Below are 23940 nucleotides of genomic sequence, written 5' to 3' on the forward strand. Positions count from 1 at the left end.
TATTCTTCAGTTTGTTAATGTGTTGTATCACACTGATGGATTTGCAGATATTGAAGAACCTTTGCATCCCTGGGATAAATCCCACTTGATCATGATGTATAATCCTTTTAATGTATTGTTGGATGTGGTTTGCTAGTATTTTATTGAGGATTTTTGCATCAATGTTCATCAGTGAAATTGGCCTATAGTTTTCTTTTTTTGTGGTATCTTTGTCTGGTTGTGGTATCAGGGTGATGGTGGCCTCATAGAATGAGTTAGGGAATATCTCTTCCTCTGCTGTTTTTTTGAAATAGTTTCAGAAGGAGAGATGTTAGCTCTTCTCTAAATGTTTGATAGAATTCACCTGTGAAGCCATCTGGTCCTGGACTTTTGTTGGAAGTTTTTTAATCACAGTTTCAATTTCAGTTCTTGTGATGGGTCCATTCATCTTTTCTATTTCATCTTGGTTTAGTCTTGGAAGATTGTGCTTTTCTAAGAAGTTGTCCATTTCTTCTAGGTTTTCCATTTGATTGGCATATAGTTGCATATAGTAGTCTCTTATGATCCTTTGTATTTCTGTGATGTCTGTTGTTACTTTTCCTTTTTCATTTCTAATTTTATTGATTTGAGTCCTCTCTCTTTTTTGCTTGGTAAGTCTGGCTAACGGTTTTTCAATTTTGTTGATCTTTTCAAAGAACCAGCTTTTTGTTTCATTGATCTTTTCTATGGTTTTCTTTGTTTCTAGTTCATTGATTTCTGCTCTGGTCTTTATGATTTCTTTCCTTCGACTAACTTTAGGTCTTGTCTGTTCTTCTCTCTTGAGCTGCTTTAGATGTAAAGTTAGCTTGTTTATTTGAGCTGTTTCTTGTTTCCTGAGGTGGGCTTGTATTGCTATAAACTTTCCTCTAGAACGGCTTTTGCCACATCCCATAGGTTTTGGAGTGTTGTATCTTCATTGTCATTTGCTTCTAGGTATTTTTTAATTTCCTCTTTGATTTCTTCAGTGATCCATTGGTTGTTTAGTAGCATGTTGTTTAGTTTCCATGTGTTTGTGTTTTTTGTAGTTTTTTTTTGTTGTTGATTTCTAGTCATATAGCATTGTGGTTGGAAAAGATGCTTGATATGATTTCAATTAAAGTTACCAAGGTTGGACTTGTAACCCAGGATGTGATCAATCTTAGAGAATGTTCCATGTGCACTTGAAAAGAATGTGTATTCTGTTGCTTTTGGATGGAATGTCCTATAAATATCTATTAAGTCCATCTGGTTTAATGCATCCTTCAGGGCCTGTGTTTCCTTATTGATTTTTCTGTCTGGTTGATCTGTCCATTGCTGTAAGTGGGGTGTTAAAGTCCCTGACTATGATTGTGTTATTGTCAATTACTCCTTTTAAGGTTGTAGGCAGTTGCCTTATATATTGTGGTGAACCTGTGTTGGGTGCTTAGATATTTAAAATTGTTATATCATCTTCTTGGATTGACCCTTTGATCATTATGTAATGTCCTTCGTTGTCCCTTAAAATATTCTTCTTTTTAAAGTCTACATTGTCTGATATGAGTATTGCTACTCCAGCTTTCTTTTGATCCCCGTTTGCATGAAATATTTTCTTCCATCCTCTCACTTTCCATTTGTATGTGTCCCTAGAAGTGAAGTGGGTCTTTTTAAGACAGCATAATATGGGTCTTGTTTTTGTATCCATTCATCCAGTCTATGTCTTTTGGCTGGGGCATTTAGTCCATTACCATTTAAGGTAATTATTGATATGTATGTTCTTATTGCCATTTTAATTGCTTTGGATTTGTTTTTGTTGCTCTTTTTTCTTTCCTCCTTCTCTTGCTCTTTTCTGCCTATAGAAGTTCCTTTAGTATATGTTGTAAGGCTGGTTTAGTGTTGCTGAATTCTCTCAGCTTTTGCTTATCTGTGAAGGTTTTGATTTCTCCTTCAAATCTGAATGAGAGCCTTGCTGGGTAAAGTCATCCTGGTTGGAGGTTTTTTCCTTTCATCACGTTGAGTATGTCATGCCACTTCCTTCTGGCCTGCAGAGTTTCTGCTGAAAAATCTGCTGATAACCTTATCAGGGTTCCCTTGTATGTTACTTGTTTCTTTTCCCTAGCTGCTTTTCAAGATTTTCTCTTTGTCTTTAATTTTGGTCAGTTTGATTAATATGTGTCTCGGTGTATTCCTCCTTGGTTTTATTTTGTATGGTACTCATTGTGCTTTCTGGATTTGAGTGAGTGGTTCCTTTCCCATGTGAGGTAAGTTTTCATCTATTATCTCTTGGAATGTTTTTTCTGTCCCCTTCTCTCTTTCTTCTCCTTCTGGCACCCCTATAATACAGACGTTGGTGCGTTTAACGTTGTCCCAGAGTTCTCTGAGACTCTTTCATTTGTTTTCAATCTTTTTTGTGTTCTGCATCTGTAATTTCCACCAATCTGTCCTCCACCTCACTTACTCATTCTGCCTCCTGTATTCTGCTGTTAGCTGCTTCTAGTGAATTTTTTATTTCAGTTATTGTATTTCGCATCTCTTCTTAAGTTTTGTATCTTGTATCTCTTTGCTCAGTGTTTCCTGTAAGTTATCCATCTTTGCCTCCAGTTTATTTCCAACGTCTTGCATCATCTTCAGCATCAACAGTCTAAAGTCTTTTTCCTGGAGGCTGAGAATCTCCTCATGGCTTAGCTGATTTTCTGGGGTTTTTCCTTTCTCCCTCATCTGAGTTATAGTTCTCTGTCTTTTCTTTTTATAGGTTTTTGGTGTGGTGACCTTTTTACAGATAAGAGAGTTGCAGCCTCTCTTACTTCTGGTGTCTGCCGCCCTTGTGGCTGAAGTTGGTATGGGGGGCTTGCTGTAGGCTTCTTGATGGGAGGGGCTGATGCCTGTCCACTGGTAGGTGGAGCTGATTCTAATCCCTCTGGTGGGTGGGGCTTTGTCTCTGGATGGGATTAGAGGCAGCTGTGTGCCTGAGGGGTCTTAGGTAGCCTATTTACTGAGGGGCAGGGCTGTGATCCCACCTGGATTGTTGTTTGCCCAGGGCCTTCTCAGCACTGATGGGTGGCGCCAAGTTTTCCCAAAATGGCCATCTCCAGAGAAAGGCACAGCTGCTGAATATTGCTGAGAGCTTTGCTTCCAGTGTCCTTCCCTCACAACAAGCCACATTCACCCCTGTTTTCCCAGGAGGTCCTCCAAGAACTGCAGTCAGGTGTGACATAGATTCCTATGGAGACTTAGCTTTGCCATGGAACCCAGTACTTGTGAAAGCCTGTGTGTGCCTTTTAAGAATGGGGTCAAGAATGCGCACAAGCCCCACTGGCCTTCAATGCCAGGTGCTCCAGGGGCTCTTTCTCCCAGTGCCAGATCCCTACACGTGAGAGTTTGATGTGGGGCTCAGAACTCTCACTCCTGTAGGTGAGTCTCTGTGACCCAGTTAGTTTCCAGTCTGTGGGGCTTCCCACCTGGGAGGTGTGGGGTTGTTTATATCACGAAATTGCCCCTACTACCTCTTGATGTGTCCTCTTCTTTTTCTTCTGGAGTTGGATATCTTTTTTAAGGTTTCCGGTCCATTTGGGTGAAGAATGCTTAGTCTTTAGTTGTGAATTTTGTTGTCTTTAGGAGTGAAGTTGAGCTCCAGTCCTTCTATTCCGCCATCTTAATCCGTTCCCCCTCCATTTATTTATTTTCTTTGGTTTCTTTTATCACATTTTTGTAGTTTTCTACATATAGATCTCCACATACTGTTAGATTTGTACCTGAGTATTTTAGTGTTTTGTTTAGTGCTATGGTAAATATCAGATGCCATTTATTTATTACTGGTATATTGCTGAAAGGCAGTTAACTTTTATTAATCTTCTCCAACGTTGCTATACTTTTTTCTTAAAATGACTTTAATTTTTTTCCATTATACCTGGTTTACAGTATTCTGTCAATTTTCTACTGTAAAGCAAGGTGACCCAGTCACACATACATAATATACCTTTTTTTTTCTCACATTATTATGTTCCATCATAAGTGACTAGATATAGTTCCCAGTGCTGTACAGCAGGATCTCATTGCTTATCCATTCCAAAGACAATAGTTTGATCTATTAACCCCAAATTTCCAGTCCATCCCACTCCCTCCCCCACCCTCTCCCCCTTGGCAACCACAAGTCTGTTCTCCATGTCCATGATTTTCCTTTCTGTGGAAAGGTTCATTTGTGCCGTGTATTAGATTCCAGATATAAATGATATATGGTATTTGTCTTTTTCTTTCTGACTTATTTCACTTACTATGAGAGTCTCTAGTTCCATCCATGTTGCTGCAAATGGCATTATTTTGTTCGTTTTTATGGCTGAGTAGTACTACATCTCCTTAATCCATCTGTCTGTCAGTGGACATTTAGGTTGTTTCCATGTCTTGGCTATTGTGAATAGTGCTCCAGTGAACATATGGGTGCATGCGTCTTTTTCAAGGAAAGTTTTGTCCAGATATATGCCCAAGAGTGGGATTGCTGGGTCATACGGTAATTCTATGTGTAGTTTTCTAAGGTACCTCCATACTCTTTTCCACAGTAATTGTACATGGAAACAACCTACCAACAGTGCAGTTACTGTGGAAAAGAGTATGGAGGTACCTTAGAAAACTACACATTCCCACCAACAGTGCAGGAGGGTTCCCTTTTCTCCACACCCCCTCCAGCACTTGTTATTTGGGGCCTTATTAGTGATGGCCATTCTGACTGGTGTGAGGTGGTATCTCATAGTAGTTTTGATTTGCATTTCTCTAATCAGTGATGTTGAGCACTTTTTCATGTGCTTTTTGGCCATCTGTATATCTTCTTTGGAGAAATGTCTATTCAGGTCTTTTGCCCATTTTTCCATTGGATTGTTGGCTTTTTGCTGTAGAATTGTACAAGTTGTTTATTTTAGAGATTAGGCCTTGTCCGTTGCATCGTTTGGAACTATTTTCTTCCAATCCATAGGTTGTCTTTTTTTTTTTTTTTTTTTTTCCAATGCTTTCCTTTGCCATGCAAAACCTTGTCAGATTAGGTCCCATTGGTTTATTTTTGCTCTTATTTCTATTGTCTTGGGAGACTGACCTAAGAAAACATTTGTAAGGTTGATGTCAGAGAATAAGTTTGCCTGTGTTCTCTTATAGGAGTTTGATGGTGTATTATGTCAAAGTCTTTCAGCCATTTTGAGTTTATTTTTGTGCATGGTGTGAGGGTGTGTTCCAGTTTCATTGATTTACATGTGGCTGTCCAGTTTTCCCAGCACCACTTGCTGAAAAGACTCTTTTTTCCCATTTTCTATTCTTGCCTCCTTTGTCGAAGATTAATTGACTGTAGGTGTCTTGGTTTATTTCTGGGTTCTCTATTCTATTCCATTGGTCTGTATGTCTGTGTTGGTATCAGTACCACACTGTCTTGATTACTGTGGGTTTCTGGGAGAGTTCTGCCTCCTGCTTGGTTTTTGTTCCTCAGGATTGCTTTAACTTTACCGTACTTGTTTGTTAATTCTTGGAGATTTTTTTTTTATTATTTTTGGGATATATATATATTTACATATGTGTGGATATATATATATATATATATATATATATTTATATTTACGTAAAATTTCATTGGAGAAAAAGACAGTTTAATTGTTTTGTTCTAAGTGCATATGCCTTTATTTTCTTATTGTGTTCTCTAGGACTTCATCACAGTGTTGAATAGGAATAGAGAGATGGTATCCTTGCCTTGTTCCATACCTTAGAGAGAAAGCCTCTAATTTCTTGCCACTAACTATTATGTTAACTATAGTTTGGGGTGAGGTGGTTTGCAGGTGTTTTTTTTTTTTTAATTGAGGAATTTTCCTTTTATTCAGGCTTCTGGAGAGTTTTTATTCTAAGTTTAGGATGTTGTCAGATGGTTTATCTGTGTCAGTTCATGTGATGTGTGATGGATTACAGTGACTGGTTTTTGAATGTTGAGCCAACCTCACGTACCTAGAATAAATCACACTTGGTTGTAGCTTATAACTGTTTTTTATACATTTTTGCATTCAATTTGCTAACATCTTGTTGACGATTTTTACATCTATATTCAGGAGAGAGATTGGTCTTTAGTTTTCTTGTCATTATCTGATAATGACAAGAAAAAACCAGATAATGAATGTCATTATCTGGTTTTGATATCAGGATAATGTTGGCCTCATGAAATGATTTAAGAACCATTTCCTCTTATATTTGCTTGAAGATTTTGTAGAGCATTGTTATTTCATCCTTAAATCTGTGGTAGAATTCACCAGTGAAACCATCTGTGCCTGGTGCTTTCTCTTTGGGAAGTTAGTAAGTACTGAAGCAATTACTTTAATAATAGTCCTGTTTAGATAATCTACTTTTCCTTGTGTGAGTTTTCGTAGGTTTTCAAGTAATTTACCAAATTCGTGAGAATAGAATTGGGCATAATATTCCTTTATTATCATCTTATTCTCCATGGGATCAGTAGTGATGCCCTCTTTTGTGTTTCTGATGTTGGAAAACTTGTCTTCACCCTTTTTTTTTTTTTTTTCTTCCCTTGTTAGCCTGGCCTAGAGGCTTACTTATTGTATTGATTTATTTATTTATTTTTTTTTTTTTTTGGTCGTATCTGTGACATATGGAATTTCCTGGGCCAGGGATTGACTCCAAGCCAGGGCTGTGACTTGAGCTATAGCTGCAGCAACACCAGATCCTTAACCCACTGTGCAGGACCGGGGAGCAAACCAGTGCCTCTACAAGGACAAGCCGGTTTGTTAACCCACTGCGCCAGGGCAGAAACTCCATATTTTATTATTTTATTTTTTGGCTTTTAACTCAGTCAATTTTATTATATTTATAGTTGTGCAGTGATCATTACAACCCAGTTTTACAGCATTTCCATCCCAAACCCCCAGCCCATCCCTCCCCTCCCAGCCTGTCTCCTTTGGTAATCATAAGTTTTTCAAAGTCTGTGAGTTAGTATCTGTTCTGCAAAGAAGATCACTGTATCATTTTTTTTAAATTCTACATATAAGTGAAGCATTATGACATTGGTGTCTCACTAATTTCACTTAGCATGATAATTTCTAGGTCCAACCTTGCTGCTGCAAATGCCATTATTTCTTTCCTTTTAATGGCTGAATAATATTCCATTGTATTGTTGTGGATATGTACCATATCTTCATCCACTCCTCTGTTGATGGACATTTAAGTTGCTTCCATTTCTTGGCTATTGTATATAGTGCTACAGTGAACATTGGGGTGCATGTATCTTTTTGAGTCATAGTTTTCTCTGGGTAGATGCACAGGACTGGGATTGCTGGATCAAATGGTAACTCTATTTTTAGTTTTTTTGAGGAATCTCTATACTGTATTCCATAATGGTTGCATCCATTTACATTCCCACCAACAGTGTAAGAGGTTCCCTTTCCTCCACACTCTATCCAGAATTTGTAGACTTTTTGATACCTCATAATAGTTTTGATTTGCATTTCTCTAAAATTAGTGATGTTGAACATCTTTTCGTGTGTTTTGGACATCTGTATCTTCTTTGGAGAATTGTCTGTTTAGATCTTGTGCCCATTTTTGATGGGGTTGTTTGTTTTTTTTTATTGAGCTGCAGGAGGTGTATATATATTTTGTAGATTAATCCCTTGTCAGTAGTTTAATTTGCAAATATTTTCTCCTATTCTGTGGGTTGTCTTTTCATTTTGTTTAGGGTTTCCTTTTCTGCGCAAAAACTTTTAAGTTTAATTAGGTCCCATTTGTTTATTTCTTATTTTATTGTCATTACTCAAGGAGGTGGATCTGAGAAGATACTGCTGTGGTTTATGTCAGAGAGTGGCCTATGTTTTCCTCTAAGAGTTTTATAGTATCTAGTCTTAGGTCTTCAATCCATTTTGAGTTTGTTTTTGTGTATAGTGTTAGGAAGTGTTCTAATCTCATTCATTTACATGTAGCTGTTTAGTTTTCCCAGCACCATTTATTGAAGGGATTGCCTTTTTGCCATTGTAAGGAACACTATATTTTATTGATCTTTTTTTAAAGAGCCAGATTTTGGCTTCATTGATTTTCTATTAGTGTTCTCTTTTCAATTTCATTGGTTCTGTAATTTTTATTATTTCTTTTCCTCTGCTTGCTTTAGGCTTAAATTGCTCTTTTTTCTGTAGTTTTCTAAAATAGAATCTTAGATTATTGATTTTTTTTAGATCTCTTCTAATACATGAATTTAATACCATAAAAAATTTCTCAGTGCTTTCACCGCACTCTACACGTTTTGATAAGTTGTATTTATTTTCACTTTCATTTAATTCAAAAAATTTTAAGTTTCTCTTGAGAGTTTTTCTTTCAACCTTGTGTTAATTTAGGTGTGTGTCTAATAGCCAAATATTTAGGGATTTTCCAGTTATTTTTCTGTTTATTGATTTCTGGCTTAATTTCTTTGTGGTCTCAGAACATACTTTGTGTGATTTATTTTTTAAAAAATTTGTTAGAGTGTGTGTGTTATGGCCCAGAAAGTGGTCTGTCTTGAGGAGTGTTTCCATATGAGCTTGAGAAGTCATAAGTATTCTGTTATTGGATGAGTAGTCTTTAAATGTCAGTTAGAAAATTGGATTGTGATGATCATTGTACAACTATAAATGTAATAAATTCATTGAGTAATAATAAAAATAAATAAGTAAATGTCAGATCAAGTTGATTGATAATTCTGTTCAGGTCAGCTGTATCTTTACTGATTTCCTGTCTGTTCCATCTGTCACTTATCTAAAGAGAGGTTTTTAATGTTCCATCTGTAATAGTGGATTTGTCCGTTTCCTCTTTCAGTAGGATCAGTTTTTCCCTCATTTGTTTTAATGCTCTGTTTTTAAGTGCATTCACATTAAGGATTGTTTTATCCTTCGAACTGAATCTTTACTTAATGCCTGTTACCCTGATAAGTGTTCTTGTGTTGGAATCTTTGTCTTAACAACAGCTACCCTCCCTTTCTTCTTTTCTCCCTCCCTCCCTCCCTCCCTTCCTCTTACCCTCCTTCCCTATTTTTTCTTTATTTTCTTTGATGTATAAATTTACATAGCATAAAATGGACCATTTTACCCTAAACAAATCTGTGGCATTTGGCACATTCATAATGTGTAGCCACTACCTCTGTCTTGTTCCAAAACATTTTCATCACTCCAGAATAAAATCCTGTAATCTCTAAGCAATTACTGCTTATATTCTCATCTCACCACAGCATCTGGTGACTACCTATCTGCTCTTGTAGTCTAATTTCTTATAAAGGAAAATCGTACAGTATATGGGCCTTTTATGTCTGGCTCCTTTTCTTTACTATAATGTAAAGATGTAACTGAATATCAGAAAGAGGGAAAAAAAGAACACAGTGCAGAAAAATATCTGAAATAATAATGGCTGAGAACTTTCCAAAATTAATCATGGACACCAAACCACAAATGTAGAAATAAACAGAACAAAAGGTGAGATAACAGTTTAAAAAACAACAACTAGTTATACTCAAAATGCGGAACACCAAAGCAAAGAGGAAATTTTGAAAGAAGACAGAGAAAACAATACCTCACTTATAGAGGAACAAAGAAAAGAATTACAAAAAACTTCTTGTTAGAAACTATGTAAGCAAAAAGAGTGAAGTGAGATTTTTTTTTTTGGGGGGGGGGGAATCACCAACCTCGAATTCTACATCCAGCTCTTTCAAAAGAGGTGAAATAAAGTCTTTATCAGACAAACAAAAATTGAGGGGAATGCATCACAGCAGATCTGGGCTAAATGATTTTAAAAAGGTCTTCGGGGGAATTCCCGTCGTGGCGCAGTGGTTAACGAATCCGACTAGGAACCATGAGGTTGCGGGTTCGATCCCTGGCCTTGCTCAGTGGGTTAAGGATCCGGGGTTGCCGTGAGCTGTGGTGTAGGTTGCAGACGCGGCTTGGATCACGCGTTGCTGTGGCTCTGGCGTAGGCCAGCGGCTACAGCTCCGATTAGACTCCTAGCCTGGGAATCTCTATATGCCGCAGAAGTGGCCCAGAGAAATAGCAAAAAGACAAAAAAAAAAAAAAAAAAAAAAAGATTATAAAAAGGTCTTCAGGGATAAGTAAAATTATACAGGTAGAAATTGGGGCCTATATGAATACAGAGTATTATGGAAAGAATAAATGAAGACAAAATCCTTTTCTTTTTTGGTGGGGGGTGGCCCTGCACCCGTGGCATATGGAAATTCCCAGGCTAGGGGTCAAGTCAGAGCTACAACTGCAGGCCTACACTGCAGCCACAGCAACGCCAGATCCAAGCCACTTCTGCGACCTACACCACAGTTCTCAGCAACACTGGATTCTTAACTCACTGAGCAAGGCCATGGAGCTAACCCATATCCTCATGAATCCTAGTGGAGTTTGTTAACCGCTGAGCCGCAATGGGAACTCCTATTTTTCTTTTTTTTTTAATTTTTGTTGTTGTTGTTGTTGCTATCTCTTGGGCCGCTTCTGCGGCATATGGAGGTTCCCAGGCTAGGGGTTGAATTGGAGCTGTAGCCACCGGCCTACGCCAGAGCCACAGCAACGCGGGATCCGAGCCGCGTCTGCAACCTACACCACAGCTCACGGCAACGCCGGATCCTTAACCCACTGAGCAAGGGCAGGGACCGAACCCGCAACCTCATGGTTCCTAGTCAGATTCGTTAACCACTGCGCCACGACGGGAACTCCAACTCCTATTTTTCTTAACTGTTTTATAATAGTGGAGTGCCCTTCGTGGCTCAGCAGCTAATGAACAACTCAAATGTCTGTCAGTGGACAGATAGTCCACTGTATGCAACTCATTTATCTATTTTTCAGCCGTAAAAAGAAAGTAAGTACCAGCCTCACCGTAGATGAACCTTGAAAACATCCTAAAGAGGAGATGTAACTGTGCTAAGAATGACCCTAGATGAGGAATTAAATCTGAGGCAGCCATTTCGTGAGGTTGTCGGATTTGCGCCTTGGGCACTCGTGTGACTATAGTACATGTACTTGACCAATGTCCTGGAAGCACCAGGCAGGTCACTGCCACATAAGAAGTATCCAGGTCCTAATAAAGAGAGGGCAGTAGTGATGGCAATGGAGGCATCTTTCTATGACTTCTGGGCATAGGACGGTGTGGAGGCTACCTGTTTTTTCTTCCTTGTTGTCTTTTTGCCTCTACTTTTGGAGAGTGCTGACAGAGCAGATTTTGGAATAAAAGATGAAAGAGGTCATTTTTTGGTCCAGTTGAGGTAAAACTTCCATTAGCCAAGGGTTGGTTGAGAGTCTGTTTAATCAGCCCAAAGGGTGTATAGTGTGAGAGTTATTAAAGACAGATTATGTTCATACGTTTTTGTATGGCACTTTGGAAATTTTCTAAGTGTTAGAGCGTGTTTGTTGCCGCCAGGCATTTGGGGACCCATAGGCATCCATGTACCTGTAGTTGCATTGAGTGAGAGTGTGTGGTTGCAGTAAGAAATGTTCAGGAATCCTAGGGGTAAGGACCGGTTGTAGTCTTATCTATGTTAGAAACAGAGAAAGGTCTTCTCAGCCAAATGAGTAACTTCCCCTGTCAGTTGAGAGACTCCTGGAAATTTACTTAAATCAGTCTCAAGCTATTGATCTTTTGGGAAAATGGAGGCTTATGATAATTTAAAGTTAGGCTAAGAAGGATCTCTGGACTTAAAAAGGCCCGTAAGACTGTTGAGGACTCCTGAAAAGTTTTCAGACAAATCCAGCCCTTGGTTAGATTAGTAGCCTGTGCTCTAGTCTGGACAGTAGGGGTGAGGGGATTGACGAGACCCTCCAGGAGAGGGCAGGTGTTGAGAGAGAAGTATGAGGGTTAGTAAGGTGGAAAAGGAAGATTTGGGGCTCTCATGCATGGGACAGTCTTTCAAGAAGGATCCAGAAGGCGCGTGATCCATCTCCATGGGTAGTCGCAGTCTCCGTGTAGTAGTGGTTCCCACAAGAAGCTGAGGATATGACTGTGAAGATACAAAGAGGCAGCAGCTCGTATAGATGGTGTTTGTAGCGGGAGGGGACATGGGGGGTTAAAAGTTCGGTGGAAGCAGACTGGATAAGGACAGTATGGTCTCTTCATAGAGGACTGTTAATCTAGAGAGAGGGATCTGTTTTCCCAATAAATGCTTGGTGGAAGAGTATAAGGGGATCGTGTCACAGGGAAGAGTGAAGAAGAGAGGGAAAATGCCCCGAGTGCCTTCAGAGTTGTTAGAAAGGATTTTACCCATTGTGTGGAGAATCACGAATGTCCCTTAACATGTGCCGAGCTTGGTCCTTGGGTAGGAGGTACTTTGCTTGTATTGTTAGTCCCGCACCTTCCCTGACTGTTCCAGATGCTAAGAAGGATTGCCCTTCCAGGAGTGTTGTGCTGTAACATATGGAAGAGCTAGGAGTTGAGGGGAAGGGGCTTGGAGTAGAGCAGCCCTCTCAGCTTCTGTATCTGCCTCATGGTTACCCTGAATGAGGGGATCACATCCCACGTGATGCCCCATAAATGAATGCCAATAGCTGCCTTGGAGAAGCTTAAGGATTAAGGGAGCTTTGATTATGGGGAGCCCTTCATGGTGAGGAACCCCCTCTCTTCCCAGATCTCAGCATGAGAGTGAAGGATATGGGAGGCATATTTGGAGTCGGTGTAAGTGTTTGCTTCTTGTCCTGCAGCTAAGACCAGGGCTCGAGTAAGGGCAATTACTTCTGCCTTTTGGGAGGTGGTTCCTCTTGGAAGGGGGTTAGATTCTGTGACCTCCTCAAGAGAAACCACCACATATCCTGCCACCCTCTTTCCATCCTGAGAGGAGCCACCATCAATAAACCAGTTATGAGAAGCCTTAGGCAAGGGATGGTGTGAAATGTTAGCGAGGTACAGTGTTTTGAAATCTAAAATTTCCTCGCAGGAATGTAAGGTTTCCTGTCTGGGATGGGTGAAAAGGTAGCCAGATAGGGTCGGCATGGGGGCCTCTGGCTAAATGTATGTTGGGTGACTTGATAAAAGCCAGATAAAGCTCCTGTCTACCAGAGGGAGAAAGACTTTGAATGGCTTTATATGAGAGAAGGTCCGGGGGTTATGTGTGGAATAGACTCTGGTAGACTGTCCGAAGGTGAGTTTTTTTGCTCTCGAATGTTAGGAGGGCAGCTGCGGCTGGGGCTCTCAGACAAGCTGGCCATCCCCTGACCGTGGCATCTACCTGCTTTGAAAGGTAGGCAACAACTTGACTATCTGGTCCCTTATCGTGTCCCAACAGACCAAGTGCTCTTCCTTCTCTTTCTGTTGTAGAGTTTGAAGGGTTGTGATAAGTCAGGAAGGGAGCAAGTAGGGGCGGAGATAAGGGCCTGCTGTAATTTATGGAAGGGAGCTGTAATAGTGACAGCAGGGTCCATTGGCTCCGTTAGAGCCCTTTGGTGGTTTGGTATAAGGGACGGACCAAAAGCCTGAAGTTGGGGGTCCAGATATGGAGGAATTCCACAAGGTCAAGGTAAGATAGGAGTTCCTGTTGGAAAGTGAGAAGAGAGAGAGAGGCAGTGAGCTGTTTTCTGTCCACAGTGATAGCACGAAGTTGGGGCTGGGTAAGGTGGGGGTAGGTGGGTGGGTGATAGACAGTCCGAGATATTTGACCTGGAGCAGAAAGTTGAGCTTTGGTGAGAGAGACCCGATATCCTTTGTCAGCCAGGTGATTTAAAAGTGTTGCCGTGAGCTGAAAAGAAGTGTCATGAGATGGGCTACAGAATAAGAGGTCATCTACTTGTTGAAGGAGGGTACTGGGGATGAGATCAAGAGTGGTGAGATCAGAAGCTAGGGCCTGTCTGGAAAACCCCGGGGAAGGACTATCCAGGTAAGCTGACTTGATTGGTAGGTGTCAGGATCTGTCCAGGTGAAGGTGGAAAGGTCCCGAGAGTCTGGGTGTAAAGGGATAGGAAAGAAGGCATCCTTCAGATCGAGTACCATGAAGTGGCAGGTATCTGGGGGAATAAGGGGTAGGATGGTGTAGGGGTTAGGAACCACAGGGTGAGTTGTAAGGACTGCCTGGTTTTTAATGGGGAGATCCTGAGCGAGGCAGTAAGGGCCTTCTGACTTTTTTACTGGTAGGATTAGAGTGTTCAGTGGGGAGTGAGTGGGTTAGAGTAAGTTAGGAGAAAGAAGGTGGTTAACAATAGGTTGGAGGCACCTTCTACTTTCAAGGGACAAAGGATATTGGGGTTGGCAGGGGTCTGTGGATGGGTCTTTTAACTTAATTTGAATGGGAGCATGCTGTCGAGCTGTGGAAGGGGTGGAGGTATCCCATTCTTGGGCAAAACAGCGGAGGCTGGGAGAGGTGGTTTCTCAGGTTCTGGAGGAGTGAGGAGGAGGAGGGGTTGGTGATGGAGGCAGGTGTGAGAAATGTAAGGGAGCCTCTGAATTTAGGTTGAATATCTCCCAAGAATTGGGGTTGGGCACCTGGGTAGTATCAGAATGAATGGCTGAAGGGTGTTCGTGATGAGGTGCAGTTTAGAGTGGGTATCGTTAAGCATTTGGAGAGTAGGCCGTCAGTCCCCACAATAGAGACCTGAGGGGGGTGCGTGGGGCCTGTAAATTCAGGTAATGCCAGGTAAATGGCCCGAATGTCGATAAAGAGATCAGCTCACCTGCAACCCGCAGAGTTTCCTGAGCCTCCAGTGGAGGGATAGGTGTGGGGGCTGAGGGGCCCAGGCACCCTCAGTCTTCTGTGGCCAGGCCAAGGAGGTTCAGCAGGTTGAGGTTTGATGATTCTGGTCTCTCCACAGGGAGGGATGTGGCCCTTCCTCGAGTGCATAGGTCACAGCCAACCTTCCACTTGGCCTTTCCTGCCACACTGTGGACAAGGGCCTGGGGGAGAGCGAGAGTCAGGGCAGGCCTTGGCCCAGTGGCCTGCTTGCTGCACCTGTAACATGGGCCTGGAGGGGCCTTACAGCTGTTGTCCTTGTGAGGGAGCCTGTATTTTTTGGGAGCCCTGAATGGCAGTTGCTAGCGTTTGGTGTTTAGCCTGATTTTGGCTTTCAGCCTCTTCACCCCAATTATTAGACTTTGAAGGCGAGGCTCAAGCGATCCCATTGTGGGGTTTGAGGGCCCTCCTCCCACTTGTGTAGTTTGTGTCTTGTGTCAGGTGCAGATTGAGTGACGGAGTGTCTAAGAAAAGTCTTCCTTCTACTCAAGAAGGGTCTAAATTTATATATTTTTGGAGAGCCTCCGTGAAGTGGAAAGAAAGAGGACAGGCTTTTCATCTGAGCCGTGACGAATTTCCTTCGGTTTTTCATAGTTAACAGCTCTGTATGTCACTTTTCGGAGCCCTGCTATGAGGCAGGTTGCTCTGTGACAGTGTCTTCGGCTTTGGGAGGTGGGGGGGAATGTACGTGATCGTCCCAGTTTGGGTCCTGTCTGGGGGCTGCTGCCCCGACTGGCTGGTGGTTATCTTGCCACTGGAGGTGGTCAGCGTGGGCCTGAGCAGCCAACCAGACCCTTTCTTTTCCTTCTGGAAGAGGGTGGAGGATGAGATGATACAGACTTCAAGCCAGGTAAGGTCATAGGACTGGGTGAGATATTCAGATTCCTTAATGGAGGTGGAGGGGTCAGAAGAGAAGGAGCCGTCTCTTTTCACTTTGAAAGAGGTTGGACCTGGAGAAGGGGACATGGACCCGGATAACCCCTTCAGCTCCTGCAGCTTCTGGTGAAGGTGGTAAAGGAGCCGGTTGGGAGGTGTCTTTGGAGGCAGGAGGTCGGGTCCGGGACTGGGTATGAGGAGGGGAGAAAAAAGGGGTTAGGATCTGGATTAGGATCAGGAGGAGCTGAGGAAGCTGAGGGTGGAAAGGAGGAAGATGGTGAGCTGGTGGGAGAGCTGGCGGCTGAGAGGGGGTTATATGGGGAGGATGATGACCTGCAGGATCAAAGGATGAGGCATCAGAGTCAGAGGGAGGCGGCTGTGAATATTTTGAATGAAGGAGAAGACTTTGAAGTGGAGCCAGAAGGGCAGAAGGAGGGTCGGGAGCAGAGGGTAAAGAAGGCAACTTCAGGCCACTTGCTGTTACAGTGACAAAAGTTATCAAGGTCATGTAAGCTATTAAAATCGTAAGTGCTGTTTTGGGGCCATTGAGACCAAGCGGTATTACAAACTTAAGACGCTTGGACTTAATGTCTCCTCTTAGTCCAGGAGTATCTGAATTTCCTAAGAGGCGTGTTCCCGGAGGAGTGGAGGAAGTGTTCCCCATGATGAGAAGGAAAAAGAGGACTAAGAGGGGATGGAGGATCAGTAAGGGACCACCTTTGGGAGTGCCACTCCTCAGGCTGGGCATCTGCCAGGTCTGAATAGTAGACCTGAGAGAGAGAGAGAGAGAGAGAGAGGGAGAGAGGGAGAGAGGGAGAGAGGGAGAGAGGGAGAGAGGGAGGGAGGGGGGGGGGGGGGGGGGGGGGGGGGGGGGGGGGGGGGGGAGAGGGGAGAGAGGGAGAGAGGGAGAGAGGGAGAGAGAGGTGGTCCTCTGATGTGGGCATCCCCAGATCAGAGGAACTGGGACCGAGTGGACGTGGAGTCCTCTGACCTAGTGCTAGGTTTGTCTGAGAGGGTTGCACCCTGTGTCAGAAGAACTGGGGCCCAGGGGCCATGCTGACAGAAGACCCGGAAAGGTGGCAATTACTCCCCCGAGAATTAGGAAGCCGGTGTTGGATGCAGAGTCAGTAATAGAAAGGCAAAGTTCTGATTCACCGTTCCTCCCTGGCTGGGTTCAAGAGGGTTTGGGGGGGAAAGAGCCTAAGTCAGAGAACAAACCTGGGTGGGATCCAGAGGTTAGCCACTGCCTGCTGCTCCCTGGGTTGCAAACTCAGGGATTTGGGGCCCCGATGACTGGCTCCCTATTCCCTCGCTATTCCCTCGCCATTCCCTCCCAGGCTTCAGCACCAGATGTTAGGTTTGCAAAGGGAGGAACTTGAAAGGCCAAGTGAGTAAAGCAAGAGAGACTTATTAAGGCATCCAAGGCAGATGGACTGAGCTCAAGATGGTGCCAGTGATTGCTTGGAGGTGTTAGGCTTATAATGGATCTGTGCTGGGGGTTTATGGCGGGAACTTAGAGTGGGAACAATGAAGAAGGAGGACGGAGGAAGGTCAAGGGAGGGGTAAGGGGTCGAGTCCCATGACACAGGGCAGTTAATTATTATAGGTGGTTAATCTATGCAGGCAATTGTTTTCTGCTGGCTATTGTTTCTTGCTGCCCAACTTGAGCCTCCACATTCTGGGAGAGGGTGTAAATTTTGCACGGGCCCTACCCATGTCCACAGCAGGTCTCCAAGGTGAACAGCCACCTTCCGTGCAGTGTGTGTGTGTGTGGGGGGGGTGGTTCCTGTCACCATTTTCCTGGGAACCTATCAACTATGACACCAAAAGCAAAAGCAACAAAAGATAACATAGATAATTGGAATTCATCAAAATTAAAAGCTTTTGTGCATCAGAGGATATTACCAAGAAAGTAAAACCTGTAAATGGGAGAAAAATATTTGCAAATTATATTTGATAAGGGTCTGCTGTCAGAATATATAAAGAACTCATACAACTCAACAATAAAAAAACAACTGAAAATTGAGTAGAAGACATCAATAGACATTTCTCCAAAAGGAGTTATATAAATGGCCAATAAGCACATGGAAAGATTCAACTTTACTGGTCATTAAGAAAATGCAGGAGTGGAAAGGAACCCAACTAGTATCTATAAGGACACTGGTTCGATCCCCAGCCCCGCTCAGTGGGTCAAGGATCTGGTGTTGCCATAAGCTGTGGTGTAGGTCACAGATGTGGCTTGGATCCCAAGTTGCTGTGGCTGTGGTGCAGGCTGGCGGCTACAGCTCCCATTCAGCCTCTAGCCTGGGAACTTCCATATGCCGTGGGTGTGACACTAAAAAGCAAAAGAAAAGAAGAAAATGCAAATCATTTGGTGTTCCCACTGTGGCACAGGTGAGGGTTCAATCCCAGGCCCGTTGCAGTGGATTAAGGACCTGGCATTGCTGCAGCTGTGGTGTAGGTCACAGCTATGGCTTGGATTCAGTCCCTGGCCCAGGAATCTCAATATGCTGTGGGGTAGCCATTTAAATTCAAATCAAAACTGCAGTGAGATACTATTTTACCAGATCCAACAGATTGGCCATAATAAAAAAATTGGAAGACAAGAAGTGTTGACAAGAATGTAGAGAAATAGGAGTCCTTGTACATTGCTTGTGGGACTGTAAAATGGTGAAGCCCCTTTGAAAGAGTTTTGGAGTTCCTCAGAAATATGAAATAGAATTATCATATGACCCAGCAATTCCACCCCTAGATAGATACCCAAAAGAATTGAAAATAGGTATTCAAACAAATACTTGTATGCATAGCAGCACTATTCAGAGTAAACAAAAAATGGAAACAGCCCCAAGGTCCGTCATTGGATGAATGGATAAACAAGTTGTATGGTATGTGCATTTTAAGTGCTTTAATATTTCATCTGGGTGACGTTATAGTTGTTACATAATATTTTACACATAATGATTTTAAATTGTCACTAAATGTGAAGTTTATTGGAAATACATGTTAAGGATACAAATTTTTTAATGCCCTTTAGTTCCTGTATCTATCAATGAATGCTAAAGTGTTCAGCATCAATTCTATTCCTGTTTTATTTTATTTTTTTACCTTAAATCCCACAACCATTGTTTATTATAAAGGTGAACCCTGATCTTCATGATGGGCTTATTGGTAGGATTTTTTATAGCAATTGAAGGTACCAGGGTCTCCACACTTTTGAATTTGCAGATACAGGGATCATCTACTAGCAGTGTCCAGTCATAACTGGAAGAGGATGTTTTTGGCCTCCTCCTTAGAAGCCTATCCACATATATCTGGTAATAGGACACCAGGGCTTTGGAGGTGGGCTGATGGATTGCAAAAATCTGGGTGGACTGTGTGGACACCCTTCTGATGGACACAGAGGTCCATGCCAGCTAATTGCTGCTTACCCAGTAGCAGAACTGGTGCCAGTAGCTTTTATTGCAGCCATGTTTCGCCTGAGCACAATCAGCTCTTCTCTGGGGGTAACCCATTCACCTAATGAGACTGTTCCCCTATTTGTAGTGTGCCATGGCTATGGCCATCTACTTTTATCCAGAGACCTGTACCAACTTGGCATGGCTGCAGGTGTAGAAAAGATCCTCATTGTGAGGCACCTCAACCAGAAGAAAGCCCTATTATATTTTCTTAGACTCAAGTGATGAGAAACATTGTTTTTTGGTTTGTTTGTTTTTGTTTTCTTTTTACAGCTTTTTTCTATCATCTGCTGCATATGGAAGTTCTCAGGCTAGGAGTAGAATTGGAGCTGCAGCTGCCAGCCCACGCCACAGCCACAGCAACTCTGGATCCGAGCTGCATCTGCAGCCTACAACTGCAGCTTGCGGCAACTCCAGATCCTTAATCCACTGATCAAGGCCAGGGATCGAACCCACAACCTCATGGTTCCTAGTCCGAATCGTTTTCGGGAACTCCTGAAAAATCTTTATATACCTGCAGGACACTGAACACTCTCAGATCTTGTATTAAGTGTTTCATATAATCTTCAGACAGGAATCTGATAGTTTGAGACTTCTGTGTACTGTGAATAAAAAAGATGAAAAAAAATTAGAATTTGGCCCTGAAGTTCGTTCTTTCAAAATGGGTTTATTTTCTTTCTAGATTGTGTCTGGAATAAATGTAGAATTAATTGAAAATTCTTAAAAATATGTGAATTGGGGGTATTGGCTTATTATAATTCCTTTTCTGAACTTTTTCCTAGGTCAATGAATGGTCATTGAAAATAAGAAAGGAAATGAGAGTTGTTGACAGGCAAATAAGAGGTAAATTATTTTTGTTTCCTAGTCTTTATCCTCTTGTTCAATTTTGCATAAAATAGACTGCATCTACATTTATAAAACATAGCTTATATTATTTTTAGCTATCCTAATTATTTTGCTTTCTAATTAATATAAGAAAAACAAGATATAATGAACACAAAGAAACTTTACATTTTATAATAACTAAATCTTTCCTCTGACCCAGAATTTGGCTATTGATGGCGGCTGTATTCATTTATCTCTGATTTCCTAGAGACCAGTTTAGTGTTGGAAACAAAGCAGGTGCTCATAGACTGGGATAGATAGAAGAATGGCCTCCCAAAGATTTCCATGTCCTAATCCCCAGAACCTGTGGATGTGTTATCTTACATGGCAGAGGGAACTTAGAGATTTGGTTAAAGATCTTGAGGTGGGGAGATTATCCTGGGTTATCTCAGTGGACTAAGTGTAATCATAAGAGTACTTATAAGAAGGAGGCAAGATGTTGAGAAAAAAATGAAAGAAAATGAGATATGACCACAGAACCAAATGTTTGATGTAATTTGAAGATGGAGGATGAAGCCACAAGCCAAAGAACGCAGTTGACCTCTAGAAAACTAGAAACGGCAAGGAAGTGGATTCTGCCCTAAAGCTTCCAGAATGCAGCCTTTCCCTCCAACACCTCAGTTTTAGACTTGTGATCACCAGAATTAAAGAATAAATTTTTAGGAGTTCCCATTGTGGTGCAGTAGTTAACGAATCTGACTAGGAACCATGAGGTTGCAGGTTTGATCCCTGGCCTTGCTCAGTGGGTTAAGGATCCAGCGTTGCCATGCACTGTGGTATAGGTTGCAGACATGGCTCGGATCCCACGTTGTTGTGGCTGTGGCGTAGGCTGGTGGCTACAGCTCCGATTTGACCCCTAGCCTGGGAACCTCCATATGCTGTGGGAGCGGCCCTAGAAAAGGCAAAAAGACAAATAAATAAATAAATTTTTGTTGTTATAAGCCATAAAAAAAATAACTAGACTCATCTTCCTGCTTATGAAGAAATGGTTTTATGGAATTCAGTATGTATGTAAGGAATGCAGTTTTTGTTTTTGGTGGTTTTTTTTTTTTTTTTAGGGCTGCACCCTGGGCATGTGGAGGTTCCCAGGCTAGGGGTATAATCAGAGCTACAGCTCCTAGCCTACACCACAGCCACAGCAACATCAGATCCGAGCTTCATTTGCAACCTACACCACAGCTCATGGCAAAACCAGATCCTTAACCCACTGAGTGAGGCCAGGGATCGAACCTGCAACCTCATAGTTTCTAGTCGGATTGGGTTCTGCTGTGCCATGACGGGAACTCCAGGAATACAGTTCTTTCTTCTGTAGTTGTTTATCTTAACATGGCTGAAAATTGAGCAAAATGTGTTTCTTTCTTTTTTTCTTCTTTTTTTTTGGGGGGGGGTCATTTTAGGGCGCACTTCCGGCATATGGAGGTTCCCAGGCTAGTGGTCGAATCGGAGCTGTAGCCACACTGTCACAGCAACAGGAGATCTGAGCCACATCTGTGACCTATCCCACAGCTCACAGCAACACCAGATCCTTAATCCACTTAGGGAGGCCAGGGATCAAACCTGCGTCCTCCTGGATCCTAGTCAGATTCGTTTCCACTGAGCCATGAAGGGAACTCCAAAATGTATTTCTACATAAAATTGATTTTTTTTGAGTATTACTTAAAATTAGAGTGACTTATAGAGAAATAGTCATGTTGAAAATTTTTATGATTTTTAACACTTCTATGATTGGAGAAAAATTAATATCCTTTTTAAAAAAGCATTAGAATACAATATAGAGATAGAGGAATAAGAGGTACAAACAATTAGGAATAAAATAACTACAGGAGTTCCATCAATTAACGAATCTGACTAGCATCCATGAGGATGGAGGTTCAACCCTGGCCTCACTCAATAGGTTAAGGATCTGGCGTTGCTGTGAGCTGTGGTGTAGGTTGCAGACTCAGCTTGCATCCTGAATTGCTCTGGCTCTTGCATAGGCTAGCTGCTACAGATCCGATTGGATCCCTAGCCTTGAACCTCCATGTGCCCCAGGTGTGGCCCAAAAAGACAAAAAAAAAAATTGTGAGGAGTTCCCGTCGTGACGCAGTGGTTAACGAATCCGACTAGGAACCATGAGGTTGCGGGTTCGGTCCCTGCCCTTGCTCAGTGGGTTAACGATCCGGCGTTGCCGTGAGCTGTGGTGTAGTTTGCAGACACGGCTCGGATCCCGCGTTGCTGTGGCTCTGGCGTAGGCCGGTAGCTACAGCTCCGATTCAACCCCTAGCCTGGGAATCTCCATATGCCGCGGGAGCAGCCCAAGAAATAGCAACAACAACAACAACAGCAAAAAGACAAAAAGACCAAAAAAAAAAAAAATTGTGAATCACCATTTTGTACACCTGTAACTTATATTGTAATAAAAAATTTTAAATAAAATATTTACAAATTAAATATTAAAAACAGGAGTTCTCTTCATGGTTCAGCAGTTAACGAACACTACTAGTAGTATCCATGAGGACACAGGTTCGATCCCTGGCCTTGCTCAGTGGGTTAAGGATCTAGCTTTGCCATGAGCTGTGGTGGTGTAGGTTGCAGACGTGGCTCAGATCTCACATTGCTGTGGCTGTGGCATAGGCTGGTGGCTACATCTCCAATTGGACCCCTAGCCTGGTAACTTCCATATGCTGCTGGTACAGCCTTAAACAAACAAACAAACAAAAAACAAAGAATTTGAGTTACTACATTTATACCCATGATGGAGTAATGGTTCTGGAGTTGAACTTGAACTCCCACTGTAAATAAAGAAAAAACTGGACAGAAGCTATGAAACATCTGTTTTCAAACATTGGATAATTATCTGTGGAGGACTTTGCTCACTGAGAGAAGGGAAAGAAAAGGACAGAGCCCTAATATGTTCCTTGTTTTTCTGCCTGGAGAAGCTTTCTGGGTCACAGCATGTGGAAAGCTATTCCGAGGAGAGCATGGTGGTCTCACTGAATTGAGGAGACAGGTTCAGGGAGGCTGCAGCGGCTGGAATTTGTGGAGCAGAATAGCAGAACAAGGGCAGTATCCAGAGCAAGAGCACTAAATATCTGCATGGGGTCCCATTCAGTCTTTAGATGAGTACTGAACTCTGGATACCTGGAATGAGATTTCAAGAGGCTGGGCAAAGAGCAATTACTGGAAATAGAACAATTACTAGGAAGCTATAAGCTAAAGAGTTCCCAGAGCTAACAAAGGATTGAGAGGTGGTAGAGTTCTGAACAGACCCAGAAAAGAGACTTTGTTGAATGTCTGGGACCCCAGAAGGGTCATGCCTGGTTTTCGGGTGAAAGTATTCCTAAATAAAGGCTACCATAAGCCTATACCAACAAAGCTTAAAAAGAAATCTTCAAACTGAGTTGCCAAAATAAGCTGAACACTTTATAGAGGAAGACCAAAAAATACAGACATCCAAAAATGAAGCATTTCAAGTGTCCAGCATCCTATGAGAAATTACTAGTAAGAAGCAAGAAAGTTATGACACAAAATCAAGAGAAAAATCAGGAAATAGGAGTTCCCATCGTGGCTCAGTGGTGAAGGAACCCGAGTAGTATCTATGAGGACACAGGTTTGATCCCTGGCCTCGCTCAGTGAGTTAAAGGGCGTTGCTATGAGCTGCGGTGTAGGTCACAGACACAGTACAAAGCCCACATTGCTGTGGCTGTGGCATAGGCCAGCAGCCATAGCTCTTATTCGATCCCTTGCCTGGGAACTTCCATATGCCATGGGTGTGGCCTGGGAACTTCCATATGCCATGGGTGTGGCCCCAAAAAGATAAAAAAATAATAATAATACTAAATGAATTCAGTAGCAAGATACAAAACAAAAACCAATTGCATTATTCTATATGCTAACATTGAACAGTAGGAAAAGGAAATTAAAATAGTGCCTTTTAAAATAGTACTAAAAATAAGATAAAATATTTAAGAATTAACTAGCCAAGGAGAAAGAGTTGTACAATGAAAACTATAAAACATTGCTGAAGGAAAGACACAAACACATGGAAGGACACCCTATATTCATGGATCGGAGTATTTAATATTG

At 42.2% G+C, this 23940-nt stretch overlaps 1 protein-coding gene across 2 annotated transcripts in view; it reads left to right on the plus strand.

Annotated features, from left to right (window-relative positions):
• CHMP3 (charged multivesicular body protein 3) overlaps positions 1 to 23940 on the plus strand; it is a 72332-nt gene that overhangs the window by 10217 nt on the left and 38175 nt on the right. For both annotated transcript variants that reach the window (XM_003354734.4, XM_013995984.2), the window contains exon 2: positions 19773 to 19833. In XM_003354734.4, coding sequence (XP_003354782.3) covers positions 19773 to 19833 — 61 coding nt within the window. The remainder of the gene's footprint in view (positions 1 to 19772; positions 19834 to 23940) is intronic.

The sequence above is a fragment of the Sus scrofa genome, chromosome 3 (assembly GCF_000003025.6).
Source record: "Sus scrofa isolate TJ Tabasco breed Duroc chromosome 3, Sscrofa11.1, whole genome shotgun sequence".
In the NCBI taxonomy this organism is placed as follows: domain Eukaryota; kingdom Metazoa; phylum Chordata; class Mammalia; order Artiodactyla; family Suidae; genus Sus; species Sus scrofa.